Source organism: Papio anubis, chromosome 7, assembly GCF_008728515.1.
Source record: "Papio anubis isolate 15944 chromosome 7, Panubis1.0, whole genome shotgun sequence".
Classification (NCBI taxonomy): domain Eukaryota; kingdom Metazoa; phylum Chordata; class Mammalia; order Primates; family Cercopithecidae; genus Papio; species Papio anubis.
Genome location: NC_044982.1, coordinates 116,376,889 through 116,402,889, shown reverse-complemented (window position 1 = coordinate 116,402,889; position 26,001 = coordinate 116,376,889). Strand labels below are relative to the sequence as shown.

Genomic DNA, 26,001 nt, shown 5'->3' with positions numbered 1-26,001 from the left:
TTTACAAATTAGGGGGTTATTTTTTTAATTCTCTTGAAACAAGATGTCCACGTAAGTAGTTGCTGGCATTGATTTGGCAGTCCTCGGATGTCAAGGCCGAGAGTTTTTCCTCATGGTTACAAGAAGACTGCTGCATCTGACATCACATCTGCATTCTAGGGAGGGAGAAAGAGAAAGCAACAAGGAGAAAAGGACAGAGCCTATATTGGGAAAGCACAACTTTCCCAAAAGCCCCCACAGACTTCCACTTATGTCATGTCAGCTCTCTTTCTAGAAGGAAGGCTGGCTAAATGTAGTTTTTAATCTGGTCACATTGCCACTCTAAACAAAAATAGGGTTCTATTAGTAAGGAAAAAGAGAAGAGTAGGTAGCAGGTAGGCAGACAGATAACTAGCAGCATCTGCCACACTGTTTTCCATTCTCTATGAGACATGTTCTCTAACTATTCTCTACAACAACTCTTAACTTGCCTCTCATTTTCTACCTCCGTGTCCTTTTTTTTTTTTTGGGACAGAGGCTGACTGTGTCGCCCAGGCTGGAGTGCAGTGGCGTGATCTTGGCTCACTGCAACCTCTCTCTCCCAGGTTCTAGTGATTCTCCTGCCTCAGCCTCCCGAGTAGCTGGGATTACAAGCGCCTGCCACTATGCCTGGCTAATTTTTGTATTTTTAGTAGAGACGGGGTTTTACCGCGTTGGCCAGTCTGGTCTGCAACTCCTGACCTCAGGTGATTCACTTGCCTTGGCCTCCCAAAGTGCTGGGATTATAGGTGTGAGCCACAACACCTGACCCTCCTTGTCCTTTTATTGTATGTTCAGGACACATATTCAGTCTTATTTTCTGTATCATCATTTTTGTTTTTAGCTATTTGTATTCTGTTATATACCATATCCATCTAATATTTTTTATTTCATTTCCTTTTATTGTATTTTTAATTTCCATAAATCTTGTCTTCAGTGTCTCTGATTCTTAAAGTTCTGTTCTGCTTCTCAGAATTATCTTTTTCTAACTCTGCATTTTGGTTCTTCTATTTTATGCTGTTGGTATTTTTCAAGTATTTGATGATTCTCAGGGAGACGTTCATATCTGTGAGTGAAGGACTAGATTTATTAGTACAGAGAATTAGCATGGATTTCCTTTGCAGTTCTTATGAGGCACTATTATTTTTGAAATGTGTTCAATTTGTCAGTCGATTTTCTTCTGTACGTCAGAGAATTGAGTTGAGTCTTTATGCTGTGGAGTTTGTAATAGCTAACAGCCAGAGTGAAGCTGCAGATAAAGAAAAATTCATGTACTTTTTCATTCAGTTGGTTTTTCAAAAAATGAATATATCTACTATATGCCAAGCACTGGTCTATGCCCTGGAGATGCAACAATGGACTGGTGGATTATAAGATAATCAACTAGAATAGGAAATACAGGAAGGAAGAGGAGCAAGTTTTGGAAGAAGGTGATGGTGAGAAATCAGAGTTAAATCCTGTCTTTCAGAGGATTTTGGATATGATAAGTTTTACGTTCTGAGGGGATATCTAAATTGAGATGTGTCCAGTGTGGTTGGATATAGAAATCTGAAACTCAAGTGTTTTGGAGTAGAGATGTACATTCTGGCGTCAACAACATAAAGGTGGTAATTGAAGCCATTAGATTGGTTGACATTACCCTGCAATGAGCTGAGGATGGAATCCTGGAAAAAAGAGTTTTTTACTTTTTTTTTTTTTTTTTTTAAAGAGACAAGGTTGCCTAGGCTGGAGTACAGTGGGGTGATCATATCTTACTGTAACCTCCAACTCCTGGACTCAAGTGATCCTCCTGCCTCTGCCTCCTGAGTAGCTGGGACTACAGGTGCATGCCACCATGCCTGGCTAAATTTATTTTGTGGAAATTAAGTCTCATTATGTTGCCCAGGGTGGTCTCAAGCTCCTGGCCTCAAGTGACCCTCCTGTTCAGCTTCCCAGAGTGCTGGGATTACAGGTGTGAGCCATGAAAAAGCAATTTTGAAGGACTGAGCAGAAGAAGAGAACCCATAGAGGGAGATACGGAAGAGGTAAAACAGGAGAGCTCAGGGTCACAGGGGGAATGGAATGTGTTTCTTAATCTATCCAGTTGGTTGAAAGAGCTCATTTGGTATTACTGACTCACTTGGGATAACCATACTATTGTTACTAGTAGATGTGGTTGTTCACAAAACAGCCATTCTTTTTTTAATTTTTTAAATTATACTTTGAGTTCTAGGGTACATGCGCACAACGTGCAGTTTTCTTACATATGTATACATTTGCCATGTTGGTGTGCTGCACCCATTAACTTGTCATTTACATTAGGTATATCTCCTAATGCTATCCTTCTCCTCTACCCCCTCCCCACAATAGGCCCCGGTGTGTGATGTTCCCTTTCCTGTGTCCAAGTGATCTCATTGTTCAATTCCCACCTATGAGTGAGAACATGCGGTGTTTGGTTTTCTATTCTTGTGATAGTTTGCTGAGAATGATGGTTTCCGGCTGCATCCATGTCCCTACAAAGGACATGAACTCATCGTTTTTTATGGCTGCATAGTATTCCATGGTGTATATGTGCCACATTTTCTTAATCCAGTCTGTCACTGTTGGACATTTAGGTTGATTCCAAGTCTTTGCTATTGTGAATGGTGCCGCAATAAACATATGTGTGCATGTGTCTTTATAGCAGCATGATTTATAATCCTTTGGGTATATCCCCAGTAATGGGATGGCTGGGTCGAATGGTATTTCTAGTTCTAGATCCTTGAGGAATTGCCACACTGTTTTCCTCAATGGTTGAACTAGTTTACAGTCCCACCAACAGTGTAAAAGTGTTCCTATTTCTCCACATCCTCTCCAGCACCTGTTGTTTCCTGATTTTTTTAATGATTGCCACTCTAACTGGTGTGAGATGGTATCTCATTCTGGTTTTGATTTGCATTTCTCTGATGGCGAGTGATGATGAGCGTTGTTTTCATGTGTCTGTTGGCTGTATGAATGTCTTCTTTTGAGAAGTGTCTGTTCATATCCTTTGCCCACTTTTTGATGCGGTTGTTTTTTTCTTGTAAATTTGATTGAGTTCTTTATAGGTTCTGGATATTAGCCCTTTGTCAGATGAGTAGTTTGCAAAAATTTTCTCCCATTCTGTAGGTTGCCTGTTCACTCTGATGGTAGTTTCTTTTGCTGTGCAGAAGCTCTTTAGTTTAATTAGATCCCATTTGTCAATTTTGGCTTTTGTTGCTGTTGCTTTTGATGTTTTAGACATGAAGTCCTTGCCCATGCCTGTGTCCTGAATGGTATTACCTAGGTTTTCTTCTAGGGGTTTTATGGTATTAGGTCTAACATTTAAGTCTCTAATCCATCTTGAATTAATTTTCATATAAGGAGTAAGGAAAGGATCCAGTTTCAGCTTTCTACTCATGGCTAGCCAATTTTCCCAGCACCATTTATTAAATAGGGAATCCTTTCCCCATTTCTTGTTTTTGTCAGGTTTGTCAAAGATCAGATGGCTGTAGATGTGTGGTATTATTTCTGAGGGCTCTGTTCTGTTCCATTGGTCTATATCTCTGTTTTGGTACCAGTACCATGCTGTTTTGGTTACTGTAGCCTTGTAGTATAGTTTGAAGTCAGGTAGCGTGATGCCTCCAGCTTTGTTCTTTTGGCTTAGGATTGTCTTGGCAATGTGGGATCTTTTTTGGTTCCATATGAACTTTAAAGCAGTTTTTTCCAATTCTATGAAGAAAGTCATTGGTAGCTTAATGGGGATGGCATTGAATCTATAAATTACCTTGGGCAGTATGGCCATTTTCACAATATTGATTCTTCCTATCCATGAGCATGATATGTTCTTCCATTTGTTTGTGTCCTCTTTTATTTCACTGAGCAGTGGTTTGTAGTTCTCCTTTCTCCTTGAAGAGGTCCTTTACATCCCTTGTAAGTTGGATTCCTAGGTATTTTATTCTCTTTGAAGCTATTGTGAATGGGAGTTCATTCATGATTTGGCTCTCTGTTTATCTGTTACTGGTGTATAAGAATGCTTGTGATTTTTGCATGTTGATTTTGTATCCTGAGACTTTGCTGAAGTTGCTTATCAGCTTAAGGAGATTTTGGGCTGAGACAGTGGGGTTTTCTATATATACAATCATGTCATCTGCAAACAGGGACACTTTGACTTCTTCTTTTCCTAACTGAATACCCTTTATTTCTTTCTCTTGCCTGATTGCCCCAGCCAGAACTTCCAACACTATGTTGAATAGGAGTGGTGAGAGAGGGCATCCCTGTCTTGTGCCACATTTCAAAGGGAATGCTTCCAGGTTTTGCCTATTCAGTATGATATTGGCTGTGGGTTTGTCATAAATAGCTCTTATTATTTTGAGATACATTCCATCAATACCGAATTTATTGAGAGTTTTTAGGATGAAGGGCTGTTGAATTTTGTCAAAGTCCTCTTCTGCATCTATTGAGATAATCATGTGGTTTTTGTCTTTGGTTCTGTTTATATGCTGGATTATGTTTATTGATTTGCCTATGTTGAACCAGCCTTGCATCCCAGGGATGAAGCTCACTTGATCATGGTGGATAAGCTTTTTGACCTGCTGCTGGATTCGGTTTGCCAGTATTTTATTGAGGATTTTTGCATCGATGTTCATCAGGGATATTGGTCTAAAATTCTCTTTTTTTCTTGTATCTGTGTCAGGCTTTGGTATCAGGATGATGTTGGCCTCGTAAAATGAGTTAGGGAGGATTCCCTCTTTTTCTATTGATTGGAATAGTTTCAGAAGGAATGGTACCATCTCCTCCTTGTACCTCTGGTAGAATCTGGCTGTGAATCCGTCTGGTCCTGGACTTTTTTTGGTTGGTAGGCTATTAATTATTGCCTTAATTTCAGAGCCTGCTATTGGTCTATTCAGGGATTCAGCTTCTTCCTGGTTTAGTCTTGGGAGAGTGTAAGTGTCCAGGAAAGTATCCATTTCTTCTAGGTTTTCTAGTTTATTTGCGTAGAGGTGTTTATAGTATTCTCTGATGGTAGTTTGTGTTTCTGTGGGGTTGGTGGTGATGTCCCCTTTATCATTTTTTATTGTGTCTATTTGATTCTTCTCTCTTTTCTTCTTTATTAGTCTTGCTAGCAGTCTATCAATTTTGTTGATCTTTTCAAAAAACTAGCTCCTGGAATCATTGATTTTTTGGAGGGTTTTTTGTGTCTCTATCTCCTTCAGTTCTGCTCTGATCTTAGTTATTTCTTGCCTTCTGCTAGTTTTTGAATGTGTTTGCTCTTGCTTCTCTAGTTCTTTTAATTGTAATGTTAGAGCTTCAATTTTAGATCTTTCCTGCTTTCTCTTGTAGGCATTTAGTGCTATAAATTTCCCTCTACACACTCTTTAAATGTGTCCCAGAGATTCTGGTATGTTGTATCTTTGTTCTTATTGGTTTCAAAGAACATCTTTATTTCTGCCTTCATTTCGTTATGTACCCAGTAGTCATTCAGGAGCAGGTTGTTCAGTTTCCATGTAGTTGAATGATTTTGACTGAGTTTCTTAGTCCTGAGTTCTAGTTTGATTGCACTGTCGTCTGAGAGACAGTTTGTTATAATTTCTGTTCTTTTACATTTGCTGAGGAGTGCTTTACTTCCAACTATGTGGTCAGTTTTGGAATAAGTGCGATGTGGTGCTGAGAAGAACGTATATTCTGTTGATTTGGGGTGGAGAGTTCTGTAGATGTCTATTAGGTCTGCTTGGTGCAGAGTTGAGTTCAATTCCTGGATATCCTTGTTAACTTTCTGTCTCGTTGATCTGTCTAATGTTGACAGTGGGGTGTTAAAGTCTCCCATTATTATTGTATGGGAGTCTAAGTCTCTTTGTAAGTCTCTAAGGACTTGCTTTATGAATCTGGGTGCTTCTGTATTGGGTGCATATATATTTAGGATAGTTAGCTCTTCCTGATGAATTGATCCCTTTACCATTACGTAATGGCCTTCTTTGTCTCTTTTGATCTTTGTTGGTTTAAAGTCTTTTATCAGAGACTAGGATTGCAACCCCTCCTTTTTTTTGTTTTCCATTTGCTTGGTAGATCTTCCTCCATCCCTTTATTTTGAGCCTATGTATGTCTCTGCATGTGAGGTGGGTCTCCTGAATACAGCAGACTGATGGGTCTTGACTCTGTATCCAATTTGCCAGTCTGTGTCTTTTAATTGGACCATTTAGTCCATTTACATTTAAGGGTAATATTGTTATGTGTGAACTTGATCTTGTCATTATGATATTAACTGGTTATTTTGCTCGTTAGTTGATGCAGTTTCTTCCTAGCATCGATGGACTTTACATTTTGGCATGTTTTTGCAATGGCTGCTACCGGTTGTTCCTTTCCATGTTTAGTGCTTCCTTCAGGATCTCTTGAAGGGCAGGCCCATGGTGAGAAGATCTCTGAGCATTTGCTTGTCTGTAAAGGATTTTATTTCTCCTTCACTTATGAAACTTAGTTTGGCTGGATGTGAAATTCTGGGTTTAAAATTCTTTTCTTTAAGAATGTTGAATATTGGTCCCCACTCTCTTCTGGCTTGTAGAGTTTCTGCCAAGAGATCTGCTGTTAGTCTGATGGGCTTCCCTTTGTGTGTAACCTGACCTTTCTCTCTGGCTGCCCTTAACATTTTTTCCTTCATTTCAACTTTGGTGAATCTGACAATTATGTGTCTTGGAGTTGCTCTTCTCGAGGAGTATCTTTGTGGCATTCTCTGTATTTCCTGAATTTGAATGTTGGCCTGCCTTACTAGGTTGAGAAGTTCTCCTGGATGATATCCTGCAAAGTGTTTTCCAAGTTGGTTCCATTTTCCCTGTCACTTTCAGGCACACCAATCATACATAGATTTGATCTTTTCACATAATCCCATATTTCTTGGAGGCTTTGTTCATTTCTTTTTACTCTTTTTTCTCTACACTTCTCTTCTCGCTTCGTTTCATTCATTTGATCTTCAATCGCTGATACTCTTTCTTCCAGTTGATCGAGTCAGTTACTGAAGCTTATGCATTTGTCACGTAGTTCTCGTGTTACGGTTTTCATCTTTATCAGTTCTTTTAAGGACTTCTCTACATTGGTTATTCTAGTTAGCCATTCATCAAATCTTTTTTCAAGATTTTTAGTTTCTTTGCGCTGGGTTCGTAGTTCCTCCTTTATCTCTGAGAAGTTTGACGACTGAAGCCTTCTTCTCTCAACACGTCAAAGTCATTCTCTGTCCAGCTTTGTTCCGTTGCTGGCGATGAGCTGCGTTCCTTTGGAGATGCGTGATTTTTGAATTTCCAGCTTTTCTGCATACTTTTCTCCATCTTTGTAGTTTTATCTGCCTTTGGGCTTTGATGGTGACATACTGATGGGGTTTTGGTGTAGGTGTCCTTTCTGTTTGTTAGTTTTCCTTCTAACAGTCCAGGATCCTCAGCTGCAGGTCCTGGTGGAGTTTTGCTTGAGGAGTCCACTCAGACTCTGTTTTGCCTGGGTATCAGCTGTGGAGGCTGCAGAAGATAGAATATTGCTGAACATCGAGTGTTGCTGTCTGATTCTTGCTCTGGAAGTTCGTCACAGGGGTGTACCCTGCCTTGTGAGGTGTGAGGTGTCAGTCTGCACCTAGTGGGGGATGTCTCCCAGTTAGGCTACTCAGGGGTCAGTGACCCACTTGAGCAGGCAGTCTGTCCATTCTCAGATCTCAACCTCTGTGCCTGGAGATCCACTGCTCTCTTCAAAGCTGTCAGATGGGGGCATTTACGTCTGCCAAGGTTTCTGCTGCTTTCTGTTTAGCTATCTTTTTTTTTTTTTTGAGATGGAGTCTCATTCTGTCGCCCCGACTAGAGTGCAGTGGCTCAATCTTGGCTCATTGCAACCACTGCCTCCTGGGTTCAAGTGATTCTCTTCCCTCAGCCTCCTGAGTAGCTGGGATTTATAGGCACCCACCACCATGCCCAGCTAATTTTGGATTTTTAGTAGAGATGGGGTTTCACCATGTTGGTCAGGCTGGTCTTGAACTCCTGACATCATGATCTGCCCACCTCAGCCTCCCTAAATGCTGGGATTACAGGTGTGAGCCACTGCCTCTTTTTTTTTTTTTTTTTTTTGACAATTTTAAATCTTTGTTTAAAAATTTCCCCATCATGGCCTTTTTCTTTTCTTTTTAGAATATTTTAATGATTTTTAATTTTATTTTTATTAACAGCCCTTCTCTACCCTACATATTTCATAAATACCTGTAGAAAACCTTATAGTAGCTGGAACATGGTGGCTCATACCTGTAATAACAGCACTTTGGGATGCTGAGCGGGGAGGATCACTTGAGCCCAGGAGTCTGAGACCAATCTGGGCAACATAAAGACCCAGTCTCTAGAAAAAAATAATAATAAAATAAAATAAAAATGAGTGGTCGTGTGCACCTGTAGTCCTGGCTATTCTAGAGGCTGAGGTAGTAGGATCACGTTAGCCCAGGAGATTGAGGCTGCAGTGATGCAGTGAACTGTGATTGTATCACTGCACTTCAGCATGGGAAGCAGAGCAAGACCCTGTCTCAAAAAACAAAACAAAACAAAAAAAACCTTGTAGCCTTACTTTCTTGGACTCATCAGGGTGTTCCACAGTCTTGCTGCAACAGGGGAACAGTAATTCTTTCTGCCATTATCTTATTTGACTTTTGGAACAGCTCTGTTAAGTAGGGAGAATTTCCCCCATTGACAAGTGAGGAAGCTAAGGCTTTGGAAGATGGAATGTCTTGCTGAAGGGTAGGAAGTTGCTACAGTGAGGTAGTTGCTAAGCCAGAACTGGAATTCAGACCTGTATCTAGGATGATGTAAGATTCTTCGTCTTAAGACTGTGATCTTTCCAGTGTACCAACTGCCTTTGCAGGATGTCTGCTGGATTCCCTCACCTCCTGAAAGATAGGATTTGACTCTGATTTGTTCTGTTGCCCTTTCCAAATTTCTTTTGCAGTTTGTTAAAGGTATATTGCTGCCTTCTCAACTATCTATGTCAAAGATTTTAAAAGGTCAGAGGTTAGCCTTCAGGACATCTACTTATTTACTTACTTGCCTTGACAATTCCTACTGCAGAGCAGGACATTTAAAGGACAAGAAAGGCTTTATTTCTGCCTTGTCTCTCTCCATGTATGCATTCTTATAGCATGACAAAGATGGAAGTATACAAGTTTTGGAGGCAGGCCTGAGTTCAAATCCTAATGTTCTATAATATGGACATGATTTGTGATTGAATAAAAAATTTTTTTTAAATGTGAGGCGTTTGTGAGATAATTTGAAATTTTAACCTAATTGAATATCTAATATCAAGCAGTCAGTAATTTTTTTTGAGTATGACGACGTGGGTAGGTTTATAAAAAGGCCTTATCTTTTAGAAATACATACGGAAACATTTGTGGATAAAACGTTGGGCTATCTGTTATTTGCTTACAAAAGTTGTGGGAGTAGATGGAGTGTGGATTGGGTGGTTGTTGGGACAGGATGATGAGTATGTGATTCTGTCTGCACTTATATATGATTGAAATTCTCCCTAGTATATAGAACTAAACAAGAAAAAAAATCCCACTGTTGGTACTCTCTGTGTTGTTAGGTAATCTACTCAACCTTTCTGAGCTTCAATTTCCTTATCTGTAAAATTGGAAAAATTATAACTATGTTGCAGGCTTGCTGAAAATTAAAGTAACATATATGAAAATATCTGGCATAAAGCCTGACTTTAGTAGGTGCTCAACCAATGGTTGCTGTTTTGTTGCTGTTACTGTTTTAGGAGACTTGGAAAACATTAAATCAGTTGTTATCTCTGAGCCTGGGGTCCATGTTTCCTCAGACAGGGACACATCTCCACTACTAATAGGGTAGTTCTTACTATGTTTCCCAAGAGCATTTTCCTTACCCTTGCTTTCTCCTTCTCCAAAGCTACCTTAAATAAAGGGAGATTTATTATAAAGGAATTTGAGAGTCCGTAAAACAGTATCAAGAGATGTAGGTTGGTCTTTTAGTGAAGCAGAACTGGAATGCTTCAACAACCAAGGTGGCTACTCTGCCTTTTCTGCTTCATCTTCTCTTTCTGTAGATCAAAGGTTGGCAAACTTTTTGTAAAGGGCCAGCTAATAAATATTTTAATTTGTATAGCTTCATACAGACTCTGTTGCAACGACTTAACTCTGCAGTTCTAATGCAAAAGAGCCATACAAAAACAATAGTTGTGACTGTGTTCCAATGAATCTGTACTTTATAAGAAAGGGCAGGGAATGCATTTGGCCCATGGACCATAGTTTTCCCATGTCAGCTCTAGACTTCTGCAGATGGCTCCAATTACATGTATTCCATTATAGCAGACTCCAGGTGGCGCTCAGTCCTCAAGTCCACATCACCTGGTAAATTTAGTACTTGTAACTAACTAGCTCTCTTCCAATTCCAGATTCCTAGGGGAAAGGACTTCAATTGAGTCAGGTGTCACTATCCACCGGTGCTGACTTAAGGGTGGAAATGTGTGGCTAGCAGCCCTCTCAGCAGGGGCTGTGGGTAGTCTCTTCGGAGAAGGAGGAGCCAAGGGTATGGGTGATGGGCAACTCTTAGAGATAAAAGGTATGGGGATGGCCTCGGTATGTGCCCCAGGGTGCCCCATAGATCCAGGAAGATCACCTGTTTATTCTGCTTTTATTTCTTATAATCTATATTTTTTTATATTAAGGAACTCATTTTTGACAATTAAATATATTTGAGTATGAACTCTAATAAAAAGCTGACTGTAATGCATGGTTTAAAGTTTAAACCTTGTCGAGCAATAACAATCTCTAGATGTCTGTTGTTTCACTCTAATACTTACTGTGGAATTGCACCTGAGTTGTTTTCCTTTTTTTTAATGTGCCTAGGAGATCAGCCATAACCTAGGAGTTTGCTACATTTACCTGAAGCAGTTCAACAAGGTAATTTACAGAAGTGGTGATGGATTTCACTGAGGGTGCACTTGTTGTTGCAGAAGTTGTTACCTTGCTCATTTTATATCATCCCTAGTGCTTGCAGAGGTTTTTGGAACTGAAAATTGAAAGTACCTTTATACATTTTTTTCTGTTTTAATTCTCACTTGTCATTATTCATCTGTTGTTTTCTGCTTTTAATAAGAACATGGAAAGTTCTAGAAATGTGAGGGAAAGACAGTTTTTCTCCTTTCTTCTTTTTCTCTACCTCCAGTTAAATTTCCCAGTTTAGAAACAGATGCTTAATAAAACATAAATATCAAAAAATGGACCCTTAAGTCTTAAAGGTGTAATCATGACCATGTGAGCTATCTCCATGCCCTGACAGCAACTTAGTTTTTAGGGTCATTGAAAATAAATTTTAAATTTTAAGTGGATCTGATTTCTGAGTTTTCAGGTTTTTTAAAGTTATTTTCCATGATGAGAATTTATATTTCACTGTGATTAAGCTATAGGCTCCTATATCAGAGAAGACAATTTGAGCTTACCTCAAATTTGATACTCAGGTAAGAAAAAGTATATATCATTAGGAGTAGACAAAACTATTGAGAGATCTAAAACTTAGTGATGAGAGCTTTGGGTAGTTTCCTTCATAGAGCTCACAGTTAGTGATTGTGAAGTTTTATTCTCCTTTCTTCAATGCCACCAGGACTGAGAATCTGAATTGGTTAGTACCCATTTGACAATGTTTAGTTTGTGTCAATTTGCAGACTGGTGTAACCTGTATCCCACACTGGTGTGAAAAAAAATATGCACATTAGCATTTGTAACTTTTCTCCTGAGATGATAATATATGTACATAAAATACATTTAGTGGGCCCTTAGGTTTTGTAGATGGATCTATAGTTTTATATACTTGGTTAGGAGATTTTTCTCTTCAGAGACGATTTCAAACAGGCACATTTCTATTCACAGGAGTATTCTGAGTCAGGGGAGAAGAAGGATTAGTCTTTCGTTGGATCTGTGCTGAGAAGAAATATATTTAGATTTTACTGTACAGCTAACAGGCTAGGCAAATACAGTACCTGGCATTTATATAAATACTTGTTGAATCAGTGAATGACTAAACAAAGCCCTTTTGTTTACTAGGAGAAGGTAAGCTCCTCCAGAGCAAGGAGTTGGTTTTATTAACTCAAATATATCTAGTATCTAGAACAGCAAGCAGTTGGGTGAATAAATGAGAACAATCTATTTACTTATCATCACATTAGTGGGGAAATCGGGGCCCACCATAGGGAAGGTTGTGCACTTGGTCAGTGTTACAGCTGGGATTTAGTTTAGTGTAGTACTCTACACTGTACTATGATGGCCCTTTTGACTTATGAAGTATGAGTCATAGGTGTGAATATCAGGCAGAAAACATTCAGAAAGGTTAATCATCTTGTATACCTTTCTTCCAAGTAGCTCCAGAAGCAGATATCCCATGTTGCCAGCTGTCTTTTCAATAAGGACAGTTTCAGTGTGTTTTGGTCTTTGGGTAGTGGGGGCTGTTTGCTGAAATGTGATGTTCCTATGTCAATGCAGCAGAAACTATCTTTACATTAACCATATAAAGGTAGAGTTCATTCAGTGGTAGTGATTTGGTTTCTTTACTTTGTCAAACTTGTCAGGCACAAGACCAGTTGCACAATGCCCTGAATCTTAATAGGCATGATCTGACTTATATAATGCTGGGGAAGATCCACTTGCTGGAGGGAGACTTGGACAAGGCCATTGAAATCTACAAGAAAGCAGTGGAGTAAGTGTATCTGTTTCCTTTAGAAATGAGAAGCTAAAAAAAAAAAAAAATTGAGTGGATATGTGAACTCCCAAGCCTAAAAGAGTGAATGTGTTTGATTAATTACTTATTGTATGAGTTAAAGGTTAAGCTGAAGTTTAAGAGCTCCCAATGGCTTCAATAAGGTAGACTGTTTCTTTCTTACCTTTAAGGATGGCTGCTGCTTTAGGTTAGCTGGGCAGCTCTGTTCTATAAGGTCAGCCAGGGATCCAGGTTTCTTCCTTATTAACTCACCATTCCTTAGATTGTTGTCTTTACCTGCATGGTTGTTGCTGAATGTAACATCCACATCCAGGCCGTGGTGGAAGGAGATGGTATGGGAAGCTAAGTATGGAATAAGCATCTGGCAATATATATATATTTTGAGACAGGATCTTACTCCGTCACTCAGGCTGGAGTGCAGTGGAGAATACAGCTCACTGCAGCCTCAACCTCTTGGGCTCAAGTGATCTTCCTACCTCAGCCTCCCAAGTAGTTGGGACTACAGGCATGTGCCACCATGCCCAGCTAATTTTTAAAAAACTTTTTTTGTGTTGACAAGGTCTTGCTAAGTTGCCCAGGCTGGTCTTAAACTTCTGGGATCGAGCGCTCCTCTTGCCTCAGCCTTCCAAAGTGCTGGGATTACAGGTGTGAGCCACTGCACCTGTACTTGGTAATAAGTTTTAAATGACCCAGAAATTGCACACATCGTTCCTGCTTACATTCCATGGTTCAAAACTAGGAGATAGTTGCAAGGGAAGTGGGCAGACACATGCACTCAAGAAGAAGGAAATAACAGATTTAGGAGCTGGCTGACAGTCTGCCATTTTGGTATCATATGTTAACAACAGGTCTTCTGTTTTCAGAGATATTATTAGGGACAGAAATCTCCTGATTGATTTAAAAAAAAAAGAAGAAAAGAAACATTTAGCCTTATTAGCATGAGACCGGTATCTTTTCCCCCCTTCCCCCTGTTCCCTTCTCCCTTTTCCCTTCCCCCTTTTCCCTTCCCCCTTTTCCCTTTCCCCTTCCCCCTTTTCCCTTTCCCCTTCCCCCTTTCCCCTTCCCCCTTTTCCCTTCCCCTTCGCCCTTTTCCCTTCCCCTTCCCCCTTTTCCCTTCCCCTTCGCCCTTTTCCCTTCCCCTTCGCCCTTTTCCCTTCCCCTTCCCCCTTTTCTCTTCCCCTTCCCCCTTTTCCCTTCCCCTTCTCCCTTTTTTCCCTTCCCCCTTTTTTCTCTTCCCCCTTTTCCCTTCCCCCTTTTTCTCCCTCCCTCCCTACTTTTCTCTTTTCTTTTCTTTTTTCTTTTCTTTTCTTCCTTTCCCTCCTTCCCTTTCCTCTTCTTTCTTTGTTTCTTTCTTTTCTTTCTTTCTTTTCTTTCCCCCTCCCCTCCCTTCCCTCCCCTCCCCTCCTCTCTCCTCCCCTCCCCTCCTCTCTCCTCCCCTCCTCTCTCCTCCCCTCCTCTCTCCTCCCCTCCCCTCCTCTCTCCTGCCCTCCTCTCTATTTCAACACAGTTTCACTCTGTCACCCAGGCTTGAGTGCAATGGTGCGATCTTGGCTCACTGCAACCTCTGCCTCCTGGGTTCAAACGATTCTCATGCCTCAGCCTCCTGAGTAGCTGGGACTACAGGAGCGCGCCACCACGCCCAGCTAATTTTTGCATTTTTAGCAGAGACAGGGTTTCACCATGTTGGTTGGGCTGGTCTTGAACTCCTGGCCTCAAGTGATCTGCCTACCTTGGCCTCCCATAGTGCTGGGATTGCAGGCATGAGCCACTGTGCCCGGCCTTGTGTTGTTTCTTTAAATGGAATAGCTGTAGCAAAATGCTTTGTCTCATTTGTTTGGTCACTTAATAGAATGTCTGGTCTGTGGTTCAAGGCTTATTATTCCTAATAATTAGATTCTGAACTAAACTTAGATTTCTGTTAATTTATTAATCATCTTTATCTTCTACCATGGTAGTAAATTTCCTGATTATGTGAGTCACAACACTGCTTTCTGAATTTTCTTTGACCATATTTTGTGTCTAAAACAGAAAAATCACTTGGTTTGTTAAGCTACAGAAGAGACTTTTGTCATCAAGAGGTTATATATATGGGCAAGTAGTAAGGAGCCATGTAACATGTTAAGTGCCTCTGTGGTGCTAGGTAGTAGCACTGATCTCTGACTCCTGCCTTCTAGGGGTTGGCTCTTTGAGATTAGCATACATAAATCCCAAGGGGAACGTTCTTCCAGTAACCGATCAAGGACTTCAGTCACTAAATTTCCCAAGGGAGAAATATGGACAGCTAAAATTTGAAGCCTTACTGAGAAGATAGAGACCATAGTTCATGACCTACAGCTTTGAAGAGAGAGTAGTCATGTTGTAGTGGGAAAGCCGATGTTGCTAAAATTACAGAAGCTACCTGGCTTTGGGGAGGGAAGTGATCAAAACGAATGTTTATTATGGCAGAAAGTGAAAGGCAGATTCCCAGTTGAATTGAGAAAGCTCTGTTTGGTCAGCTCAGGCCTCCCCTGGCTGGGGCTTTGCATCTTCTGGTTCAGGTCTTCCTATAGGTAACCAGTGCCCTATGTCATTCCTTAGAAGCAGAAGACATTGTTCATAGCCCTTTGGTGTTTTACTCTTGAAACTGTCTGATGATCCTTTAGTCAGATCATCTCAACTCAGTGTTGCCTTGGTTTTGTGACAGAGACAAATATTAGTGAGGGATTGAGCAGACAGATAATACTTTATGTACATCAGTGTTTACTCCCAAAGGTCAGTAGCACCTTCTTTCCTAGGATTGGTATGTATCGTCCTTCTTTGGTTTAGTTTGGCTACTTGGTATATCTCTTTGTTTAAGTGGAGAGAACAGCATTAGGGGCCTTGGGATCCTAAATTACATAGAAAAGTATGCTGCCTGGCATTGTGAGCACAATGAGAATAGAAAAAAAAAATCCCACAAGAAAGGACTGGTGAAACTATGTGTGTTCTAGACTGACTTGGTTTATAAAGCATTGTTCTTTAATTTTATCAGTGTGACCGAGACAGTCATGCAGAACATTCCATAGGTTCTTTCTTAGGACTTTTACCCTAAGAAAGGAATCTGAATTCTAAGCCCCATTTTTCTTGCTGAGCAGTTTTCCCTATCACCAGGGTTGAGATGACCTACTTTTGATGGCAGTTCCCAAACTGCCTTCAGGTATTTCCTTGGGGAGGAAGAAGCTCAGTGGGGTCTGTTAAGTATTGCACGAGGGCATATTACCATGCATGTGTCTCCATGTTTCTCATCTACATCTTGTTTCCCTCTGAGCATCTCTATGTTGCAGGTTCTCACCAGAAAATACAGAGCTTCTTACAACTTTAGGATTACTCTACTTACAGGTAATGAAAACTCTACTCATTCATGCATTGATATTAGAAATGCTTTTGGGTTTGTGTGTATGGTGGTTTTCCTGCATTCTGATATTTATTTTACTAAAGGTCATATAAAGTTCATGAACTACACTCTCTATTTGGTACTCTTTGCTAAAGGAATTAATTTTCTGCATTTAAATTGGAAGCAATTTTATTTTAGCCTAGTTCAATTACAATTCTTATATAGGCTGGGTGTGGTCTCATGCCTGTAATACCAGCACTTTGGGAGGCTGAGGCTGGTGGATCAATTGAGCCCAGGAGTTGGAGACCAGCCAGTGAGACCCTGTCTCTACAAAAAAATACAAAAATTAGCCAGGCATGGTGGCATGCGTCTCTAGTCCCAGCTACTTGGGAGGCTGCGATGGAAAGATTGCTTGAACTCAGAAGGCAGAGGTTGCAGTGAGCTGAGATTGAGCCACTGCACTCCAGCCTGGGTGACAGAGCCAGATCCTGTCTCAAATTCTTATGCCATCCAGGAAAGAGCATATATGAGAAATAACTCTGGTCTTGAAGGCTGTTATTTTGTTGTGAGGAGAGAAACGGATACAAGTGAGCACTTCTTAGGGCTTTGGGGCAAAGCCATTTCTTTCGATCTTTCTTCCCAGCCAGGGTCTTACTGGAAAGAGAGAAGGCAAAGTATACTTTATCTAGAATAAGAAGTTTTCTGTCCCCTCCACATTCCTGAATGTGAATGGGATTCTTTTAGCTCCATTGATTCTCTGACTGAGGACCCAGGGCCCAGGTATCCAAAGGGCTTTTTCCCCTTCCCCAATACACACATTTGCCAAGTTCTTTGTTCAGCTGATTCTGCCTCCAGCCCTGCCTCTATGGTGGCCTTTATGTCTATTTCATTTTTCACTAAAAGGAATCAGGAGCTTAACCCTGGGTCTTCCTGGGCTTTGGCTTGGGAGGTAGGCTCCACAGGAGATGAGGATACCCAGCTCATTTCCTACCAAGAGGCATTAATGTGGAACAGTACTAGTGTGGCAGAAATGGTTCTTATCAAATAGATACTTTGACCTTATCAGGGGACAGATGAACACAAATAGAAGGAAAACCAAGACTGTGGGGATTTTAGTTTTCTTTCTTTATTATCTGGTAACTGTAGCTGCTTTTTTTTTTTCTCTCTCTTTTTTGTCAGGAGAACTCAAAAAAGAAGCCAGAGCATTTCTGTTCTGGGTGAGGTTGGCCACCGGGTTTTGTTTTTTTGTTTGTTTTTTTTTTTTTTTTTGAGATGGAGTTTCACTCTTTTTGCCTAGGCTGGAGTACAATGGCATGATTTCAGCTCACTGCAACCTCTGCCTCCTGGGTTCAAGCGATTCTCCTGCCTCAGCCTCCTGAGTAGCTGGGATTACAGGCATGTGTCACCATGCCCGGGTAATTTTGTATTTTTAATAGAGATGGGGTTTCTCCACATTGGTCAGGCTGGTCTCGAACTCCTGACCTCAAGTGATCCACCCACCTCAGCCTCCCAAAGTGCTGGGATTATAGGCTTGAGCCACCACGCCTGGTCTGGCCAGACTCTTAACTGCCATCTCCTTGCTGATGTAAATTGTCTTGTTTGCTTTTTTTTCCAAGCTCGGCATTTACCAGAAGGCATTTGAACATCTTGGCAATGCACTGACTTATGACCCTACCAACTACAAGGTATTACAGACTGTGAAGGCTCTGGCCTTCAGATAGATGGTCCCACTGCTCCTAGAGGTGATCTGACCCTGGAAAGCAAAGGAATAGCTTCTTAAATTTGGATACCTGAGAAATAGAAAAAATATAAATATAAGGTGGTTCTTCTTATTTGAAAGTATTGTCAAGTATGCTCTACTTATCTTCTAAAAGTGCACATTTGTTACAATAGACGTGTAACCCCTGCAGAAAGCAGAATCATAGTGCTAGTAAAGCTTGTGTGTTAGGAAATTAGCAATGCCTCCACAACTATTGTCAAAAATAAATCTGCTGGGCATGGTGGCTTATGCCTGTAATCCCAGCACTTTGGAATGCTGAGGCAGGAGGATAGCTTGAGGCCAGGAGTTCAAGACCAGGCTGGGCAACGTAGTGAGACCCCCCATCTCTACAAAAAAAAATTATTATTCAGGCATGGTGGCACACACCTGTAGTCCTAGATACTCGGAAGTTGGAAGAGGGAAGATCACTTGAGCCCAGGAGTTTGAGGCTACAGTAGGCTATGATGGCACCACTGTACTCCAGCCTGCGTGACAGAGTGAGACCCTGTCTCTAAAAGGCAACAATAATCAGGTTGAAATGACTTCTAGAATCTTAATGATTTGATATTACAACTTTTGTCTAGATGTGACTTGGGGAATGAGAAGGAATAGCATCAAATGGATGAGTATCATTGAGGAGATGCAGCAAGACAAGCTGTTTATAGAAGGATACAAACAGAGTTCTGATTTAGGAAGTAACATTAGCCTCTCAGCTCCCACCTTGATACCTTTCCTTAGAGAAATGAAAGGGCTGGGCCGACGAAGCCTAAAGCTGACTCACCCTCTGTTCTATGGTAGAAAGAAATGTACCTTAAGTAGCCACGTACAGGTGTATTTCAGGTGTCTAGAACACTTGGTGTACCGGGCTGCAGAGAACAGATTAAAGGAAGTTAAAATTAATCAAAGGGTTCTGGTATTCATTCTGAAATACTGACTTTCCTGGCTAGAAGTAGGAAACAGATGGGTAAAGCAAGTAAAATTTTATCTTTTTTTTTTCTTTTTTTTTTTTGTGCTGTGCCAGAGAGAGCCACAGTGTAGGGTGCAAGGGCATTCCTCAGGAACATTTGTCCCAATAACTTGGATATATTATTTATGTCCCTGGAAGAAATTTTTCAGTCCCATCTGTGCTGATGGGCCTGCTGAGTATAGACTCAGGAAGGCTGCCTCACTGCTACAGCCTTTTGGGAATGACTGAATTACTTTCTATGTGCCATGTTTTCAGGCCATCTTGGCAGCAGGCAGCATGATGCAGACCCACGGGGACTTTGATGTTGCCCTCACCAAATACAGAGTTGTGGCTTGTGCTGTTCCAGAAAGTCCTCCACTCTGGAATAACATTGGAATGTGTTTCTTTGGCAAGAAGAAATATGTGGCGGTGAGTGTCCCCTCATATTCTTTGTTCGCATTCATATATGTGGTTATTGGTCTGTTTAGCTTGCCCCACTCATTGAGTGCCCCTTCTCTCTCATAGGCCATCAGCTGCCTGAAACGAGCCAACTACTTGGCACCCTTCGATTGGAAGATTCTGTATAATTTGGGCCTTGTCCATCTGACCATGCAGCAGTATGCATCAGCTTTTCATTTTCTCAGTGCAGCCATCAACTTCCAGCCAAAGATGGGGGAGCTCTACATGCTCTTGGCAGGTAAGAAACATTTATGTGGAAAACTCTCTCTGCCATCTGTAATGAGGGAAAAATGGATTAGAATCATGGAAGATCAGTGGCTGTCTCATAGGAGCCATTCCCTTAGAGATCCTATAGGAATCTGGATTACTGTCCTGGAGCTTGAAGAAATAGATAAAAGATGACAAAGGAACTTGGTTGTTTCTCACTTGGGGAAGTTTCACTAAGAGACCAACAGGTTAAATAAAGATCATCCCTAGTTCACCTTTTACCAATTTTTTCCTCTTGCCTTGACAATTCATTTATATATATATTGAGTCCAACTAAGTTCCAGATAGGAAGTGTTAAGAGCTTGGGGTCTAGGTGGGGTCCTGCCTCTACTACTTATTATATGTACCTAGGGCTGATGTGAGGATTGCATGATTAAGCACTCGATTAATAATACTGGTTTTGTTGAAATACTGATTTTTGAAAACGGTTGGTTTTACTGTGGTTATATAATTGGTCTATTATTATCAATATTGTTACTATAATTGGCCCCTAGGTGGTACTTCTAAGTCAAGCTACCTTATGTTTAAACCCTTATCTCTTCTAAGCATGTTATATAGAATACTGTTCTCTTCCTGAAACTCATTTTATGCCATGCAAATACTAAAATTATCATAAAAATAAGTTAAAATTAATCAAACACTAAAAATTATGCACAACCATTTTAATTTTAAAGTACTGACTAAATAGTCTTCCTAGGAAATTTTTTCTCCATATACATTTACTTACTAAATATAAGACCCAAAGCAGATTTCTATGTCCTCATTTGGCAGTGGTCTTCCAGCGGCTTTTTGTTTATTATTGTGGGGTTCTTACTCAAAAGAGAAAGCGTGCAAAAGCAATTGAGTCATGGTTATTTGAGGGTTGCCTGAATACAAAGATAACTGCTTTAAAAAAACAACAACATAGGTTTTATTATTATTATTATTCAGATATGGTATGGGCAACAGATCAGAAGACATCTGCCACTGGAAAGATAGTCTGTTACAATTCCTGAGAAGGAGGGCATGCCACACCATGCAGGGCCACATGGGGAAGCACCAGGTCAATCAGAAGGTGGAGGGAGCAAGGGGTAAATGTGGGCACGATTCTTTATTATAGTTTTCATGGGTAGAAATCCCCATACCCGATAGTTTTTTTTTTCTGGCCCTCCCTGCTCCTCCAATAAGCTCCGGTGTCTGTTTCCCTCTCTGTTTCCATGTGTTCTCATCATTTAGCTCTTACAGTGAGAACGGGATTTGGTTTTCTGTCCTGCATTAGTTAAGCTAAGGATGATGGCCTCCAGCTCCATCTGTGTTGCTGCAAAGGACATGATCTTGTTCTTTTGTATGACTGTGTAGTATTCCATGGTGTACATTTACATTTTGTTTATCCAGAACGGGCATTTAGGTTGATTTTACATCTTTGCTATTGTGAATAGTGCTGCATTGAACACACAAATGCATGTGTCTTTACGGCAGAATGATTTATATTTCTTTGGGCATATACCCAGTAATGGGATTGCTGGGTTGAATGGTAGATCTGTTTTTAGCTCTTGGGGGAATTGCCACACTGCTTTCCACAATGGTTGAACTAATTACACTCCCATCAACAGTGTATAAGCATTCCCTTTTCTCTGCAGCCTCACCAGGATGTTACCTTTTGAGTTTTTAATAATAGCCATTCTGACTGGTGTGAAATGGTTATCTCATTGTGGTTTTGATTTGCATTTCTCTAATCAGTGATACTGAGTTTTCATATGCTTGTTGGCTGCATGTATGTCTTCTTTTGAACAGTGTCTGTTTATGTCCTTTGCCCACTTTAATGGGATTGTGTTTTTCTTGTAAATTTGCTTAAGTTCCTTATAGATCCTGGATATTAGGCCTGCATGGTTTGCAAATATTCTCCCACTTTGTAGGTTGTCTGTTTACTGTGTTGATAGTTTCTTTTAGATAGCTGGGTTCTAATGGGACATAGAAATGTAAACAGCCATGATGTAAGGCACAGCAGCAATGCTAACTTTACAAAGTAGAGATGGCATTCAAACTGGATCCTGAACAACAAGCTAGAATGGAATAGCACAGAATGGCTGAGGAGCCACGCGAACAAAGGCATGCAGCCATGGCAGTGTCCCTTGCTGTTAGTGGGTGGTCGTGTTAGAGAATATGATAGGAGATGAGTCAGGAAAGATATTCTGGGGTCAGATTATGGAAGTCATGCATACAGTGCAAGGACTTTATCTTAGAGGCCATGTTTGTCCAGCTGTATTCCTAGATCTCCTTTTAGGTGCTTGGTAGGAGTGAATGCATAGCTGGTGGGGAGGTGGAATGGGCAGGGCTTCCAGAGCAGCTGTTTTTGTTTTACATATGAGGTGTCAAGGAAATACTGATTTTAAAAAGTCGGGGGAGTGTTTTATTGCTAAATGAAAGGGTAAAGATCATAGTTGTAGATGTAGGGAGCCAGTGAGGATTCCTAAGTAGGATGGTAATGTGGTCAGATTTATAAGTCAGTGAGATACCTGGCAGAACTGTGGAAAGTGGAATGGAGGCAGGTGGGGACATTGACACTGGGGGATAAATGGAAAGCCTGAAACTACTTGGGCCTAAATAAGGGCAGTGTCAGAAAAGAAACTGCAAAAAAGGATGCACAGAACCTGGCAACCGATTGACTGTAGAAGGGATTGTTGAAGATAGCACCAGGTATCGAAGCTGACTTAGTAAACTCCGGTGCCGTGAGCTGAGTGGGTGAAGTTTACTTTGGGGGCAGTCTTTAATACTCCTTTTGTCTTCTAAGCTGAGCTCTCCAGCTGCAATGCTTTCTTTGTTGCAGTGGCTCTGACCAATCTGGAAGATATAGAGAATGCCAAGAGAGCCTACGCAGAAGCAGTCCACCTGGATAAGTATGCGCTTTGTTGAGAATGGTACTGGGGGTGTCGGACTCTCCAAAGCCATGAGGTGGTACCATAGCATCGGTGCTGCCTGAGTCAGCCCAGCTGTTCCTCTATGGCATTAGTACACAGCAGACCTTAGTGTGGAGGGATGTGTCTCCTAAGTATGTATTGGCTCAGCAGGAATTGAGAAATTGTTTCCAGTCCCAAACTGAGTAATCAGGAGGCTAGAGAAAGTCCGAACCAGCAGTGGGCTTGGGTTGCTGATAGCTTTGGGCTAGCTGGAATATCAGATGGGACTCTGGGCTGTTTAATTGAAGATAAACTTGACTCTTCCAGGATTTACTCCACTGGCATCTTCCAGACAGCAGGGTAGAGATCCCTTTTTCAACCCTGGCCTAGGTAGTCGCTGTTGAGGGCTGACATGCCAGACTTGGTCCCAATACCAGCTTTGCTCGTTAGGCCATTGATTGATTTCTTGATTCTTCTCAACAGGTCTGCTTAGCATATATGTTCCTACCTTGCTGCATAATGGAGAAATCTCTACTTAACCAGTTTTGTTTTGTTTTTGTGTAATGAGAAGGATCTCTAAATGACCATTGGTTGCAAAGCCCCCAGCTCCATCGAATCCCTGTCTGTCTGCCATAGGTGTAACCCTTTAGTAAACCTGAACTATGCCGTGCTGCTGTACAACCAGGGCGAGAAGAAGAACGCCCTGGCCCAATATCAGGAGATGGAGAAGAAAGTCAACCTACTCAAGGACAATAGCTCTGTGGAATTTGACTCTGAGGTATGTCTTTTATTAGCTCCCAAGAGTCATAAGTAAGCTCTCAGGAGACTTTCAAAAATCAAGCCCAAGTAATCCAAATCCAAGGTATTACACATTCATGGCTCTTCTGGCTTTGATGTTCCCAGCAGCATGAGTTCATCAATTAATAACAGCCTGAGAAGAACTTTCCTAGAATAATAATAAAAGGAAATTCAGGCTTACTGAGTTGTTATTGCTAATTCAGCTCATCAAAGTTGAGGTCTGTGTCTGTCTGTAGCTTCCTTCTATTTCACCTTTTTTTTTTTGAGATGGAATCTTGCTCTGTTGCCCAGGCTGGAGTGCAGTGGCGCAATCTCTGTTCACTACAACCTCCGTCTCCCGGGTTCAAGCAATTCTTCTGCCTCAGCCTCCCATGTAGCTGGGACTACAGGCGTGTGCCACCAGGCCCAGCTAATTTTTCTATTTTTAGTAGAGATGGGGTTTTACCATGTTGGCCAGGATGGTCTCAATCTCTTGACCTTGTGATCCATGTGCCCAGCCCTATTTCGCTTCTTGTAGGAAATGCACAGTTTAGCCCAGTAATGCACTAGGCTTGAATTTTTGGGTTTTGAGATCCTGTGTGAACCACTGTGCCATCCATTAAAGGCAATCTGTATTCTTTGCTGTTTTGTAAGTACTTCCTGCCTCAACTGCTAGTACAACTAGACACTATTTCAGCTAAAACCCCAGCTGGAAGACCAAAGAAGTGGGTTGGGTTGTCTCTGACAGTCATGCTTTTCGTGCTTTTACTTCCTTTGTGGACACAAGATGGTGGAGATGGCTCAGAAGTTGGGAGCTGCTCTCCAGGTTGGGGAGGCACTGGTCTGGACTAAACCAGTTAAAGATCCCAAATCAAAGCACCGGACCACTTCAACCAGCAAACCTGCCAGTTTCCAGCAGCCTCTGGGCTCTAATCAAGCTCTAGGACAGGCAATGTCTTCAGCAGCTGCATACAGGACACTCCCCTCAGGTAGGACCATACAGAGCTCTACGAAGACCTAGCAGGTACAAGCCACATGTGTCAGCAAAGAGATTATAGCTTTCAGTGAGGTTCTCTTCAGACTCATAACATGTCCAATGTAGTATTGGCCACAAGGGGAGAAAAAAACCACAGGGTGGCTAAATTGGCACTTGTTTCCCTAAGGCAAGCCATGTAGTAGGTAACAGCTACTCAGAGTTAGTTGGATGGTCAATACACTGGTCTTTCCAATTTTAGCAATACGTTATTAAGTATATCCTGTTATGCAATGTTTAAGTTTTACTGCTTTATCAGAAGTTGACATGTAATTAAATATTTTTCAGTGACTCATTGAAGGCAAACTTGACTGTTGCTTTATTTCTCAGTTATAGTCTTCCCTCATAGCTAATGGGTCAGTCCCACTGGTTCCAGAAAATATGGGGTTTCCTCTTGAACTCTAACAGCAAAAAAGAATGATTTCTTCTGAAATTGTGGAACATGAGGATTCAAGTTTTTATTTTGTTACTAGGTGCTGGAGGAACATCCCAGTTCACAAAGCCCCCATCTCTTCCTCTGGAGCCAGAGCCTGCCATGGAGTCAAGTCCAACTGAAACATCAGAACAAATAAGAGAGAAATAAGAATAGAATGAATGACCCCAAAGTAGGGTTTTCTTGGGTGAGGATGTGCTGGCTTAGGAAAGGTGACATGGCACAGGCAGAGTGGCACCCACCACAGAACAGAGTGTGTGTTATGATTACGAGGAGCCAGCAGTTGAGCCTAAGATCCTTCTACCTACCTGGTATTGGCATTTGAGGTAGGAAACCCTCTATTGCCCCACAAACGAGGAAAAGTGAAAAGACAGCACAGTTCCTTTAAGAACCGGCAACAAGGCTGGAGGCTGTATGTATGCAGCAGAGTCAGCAAGGTACATGATGCTGTCTTTCAAAAGGACTTTTCTCTCCTAGCTGACTGACCTCTTCCTTACAAGAAACTAAGACATCTGTTGAGTAGCCCTGTGATGACAAAGCCTTGGTTTAACTGGGGTGATCCTCAGGTTGTGAGGTTTATTAGTCCTCAAGGCAAACATAAATATTAGATGAATAATCCAACTTTAATAGTATACATTTAAAAGAAAAAAAATAAAAGTCCTGTAAGTTGAGGCCCAGCCTGGTGAGTACTGCAGCTGCATTTGCCCAAAGGGAATCCAGAACAAGTCCCTCCCTGTATTTTGTTCTTGAGAGGGGTCAGTCTAGAAGCCAGATCCTATCAGTATGAGGAGCAGCAGCCCAGGGTTGTCTGGCTCAGCACCAAGGATTTTTTTTTTAAAAAGGAAGAGTTTCTTAGATGAGTAATTGTTACTGAAGACAGTCAGTGATAACCACTGACCACATGCTATCAATACACTATGTGTCCTTTTTAGAATAAAGATTATGTATCATCATTCCTTTGGAGAAAATTGTTATTCAGGTATAAAAATGAGATCACAATAAAAACTTGAACCTGTGATCACAGTCTTCCCTTACCTGTGTCTAAACCTATTTTGAAATTGGAGGAGGAACCTCAAGGCCAAGTTCCTGCTTGGTACGGGCATGGTAAGCCAGCAATTTGCTTACTGAGGGCCAGTCCCCATTTTGCACTGAAAGTGCCCTTTAATCACCATAATTTAAAGATAGAAAACTTACCTACTACCAAACCAAACTGTCTGGAGTTATTTTATTACAGGGTCTGTTTTGACATTGAAGCAACAGCTAACTGAGCCAGAGCCCCTTCATTTCTTGTATCTCAAAAAGTATCAGAAGTGATGCCCTTGTCATTCAGCTGGTAGTATGTGGCAAAGCTGAATTTGTACCCTG

At 41.2% G+C, this 26,001-nt stretch overlaps 1 protein-coding gene across 3 annotated transcripts in view; it reads left to right on the top strand.

The window, feature by feature from the left end:
- BBS4 (Bardet-Biedl syndrome 4) overlaps positions 1-25,654 on the top strand; it is a 54,851-nt gene extending 29,197 nt beyond the window's left edge. For all 3 annotated transcript variants that reach the window (XM_031668516.1, XM_031668517.1, XM_031668515.1), the window contains 10 exons: positions 10,871-10,924; positions 12,586-12,713; positions 16,037-16,091; positions 17,703-17,771; positions 19,068-19,220; positions 19,317-19,488; positions 22,324-22,393; positions 23,030-23,171; positions 23,958-24,159; positions 24,677-25,654. In XM_031668516.1, coding sequence (XP_031524376.1) covers positions 12,643-12,713; positions 16,037-16,091; positions 17,703-17,771; positions 19,068-19,220; positions 19,317-19,488; positions 22,324-22,393; positions 23,030-23,171; positions 23,958-24,159; positions 24,677-24,786 — 1,044 coding nt within the window. In that variant the 5' untranslated portion in view covers positions 10,871-10,924; positions 12,586-12,642 and the 3' untranslated portion in view covers positions 24,787-25,654. The remainder of the gene's footprint in view (positions 1-10,870; positions 10,925-12,585; positions 12,714-16,036; positions 16,092-17,702; positions 17,772-19,067; positions 19,221-19,316; positions 19,489-22,323; positions 22,394-23,029; positions 23,172-23,957; positions 24,160-24,676) is intronic.
- Positions 25,655-26,001: the final 347 nt, after the last annotated feature.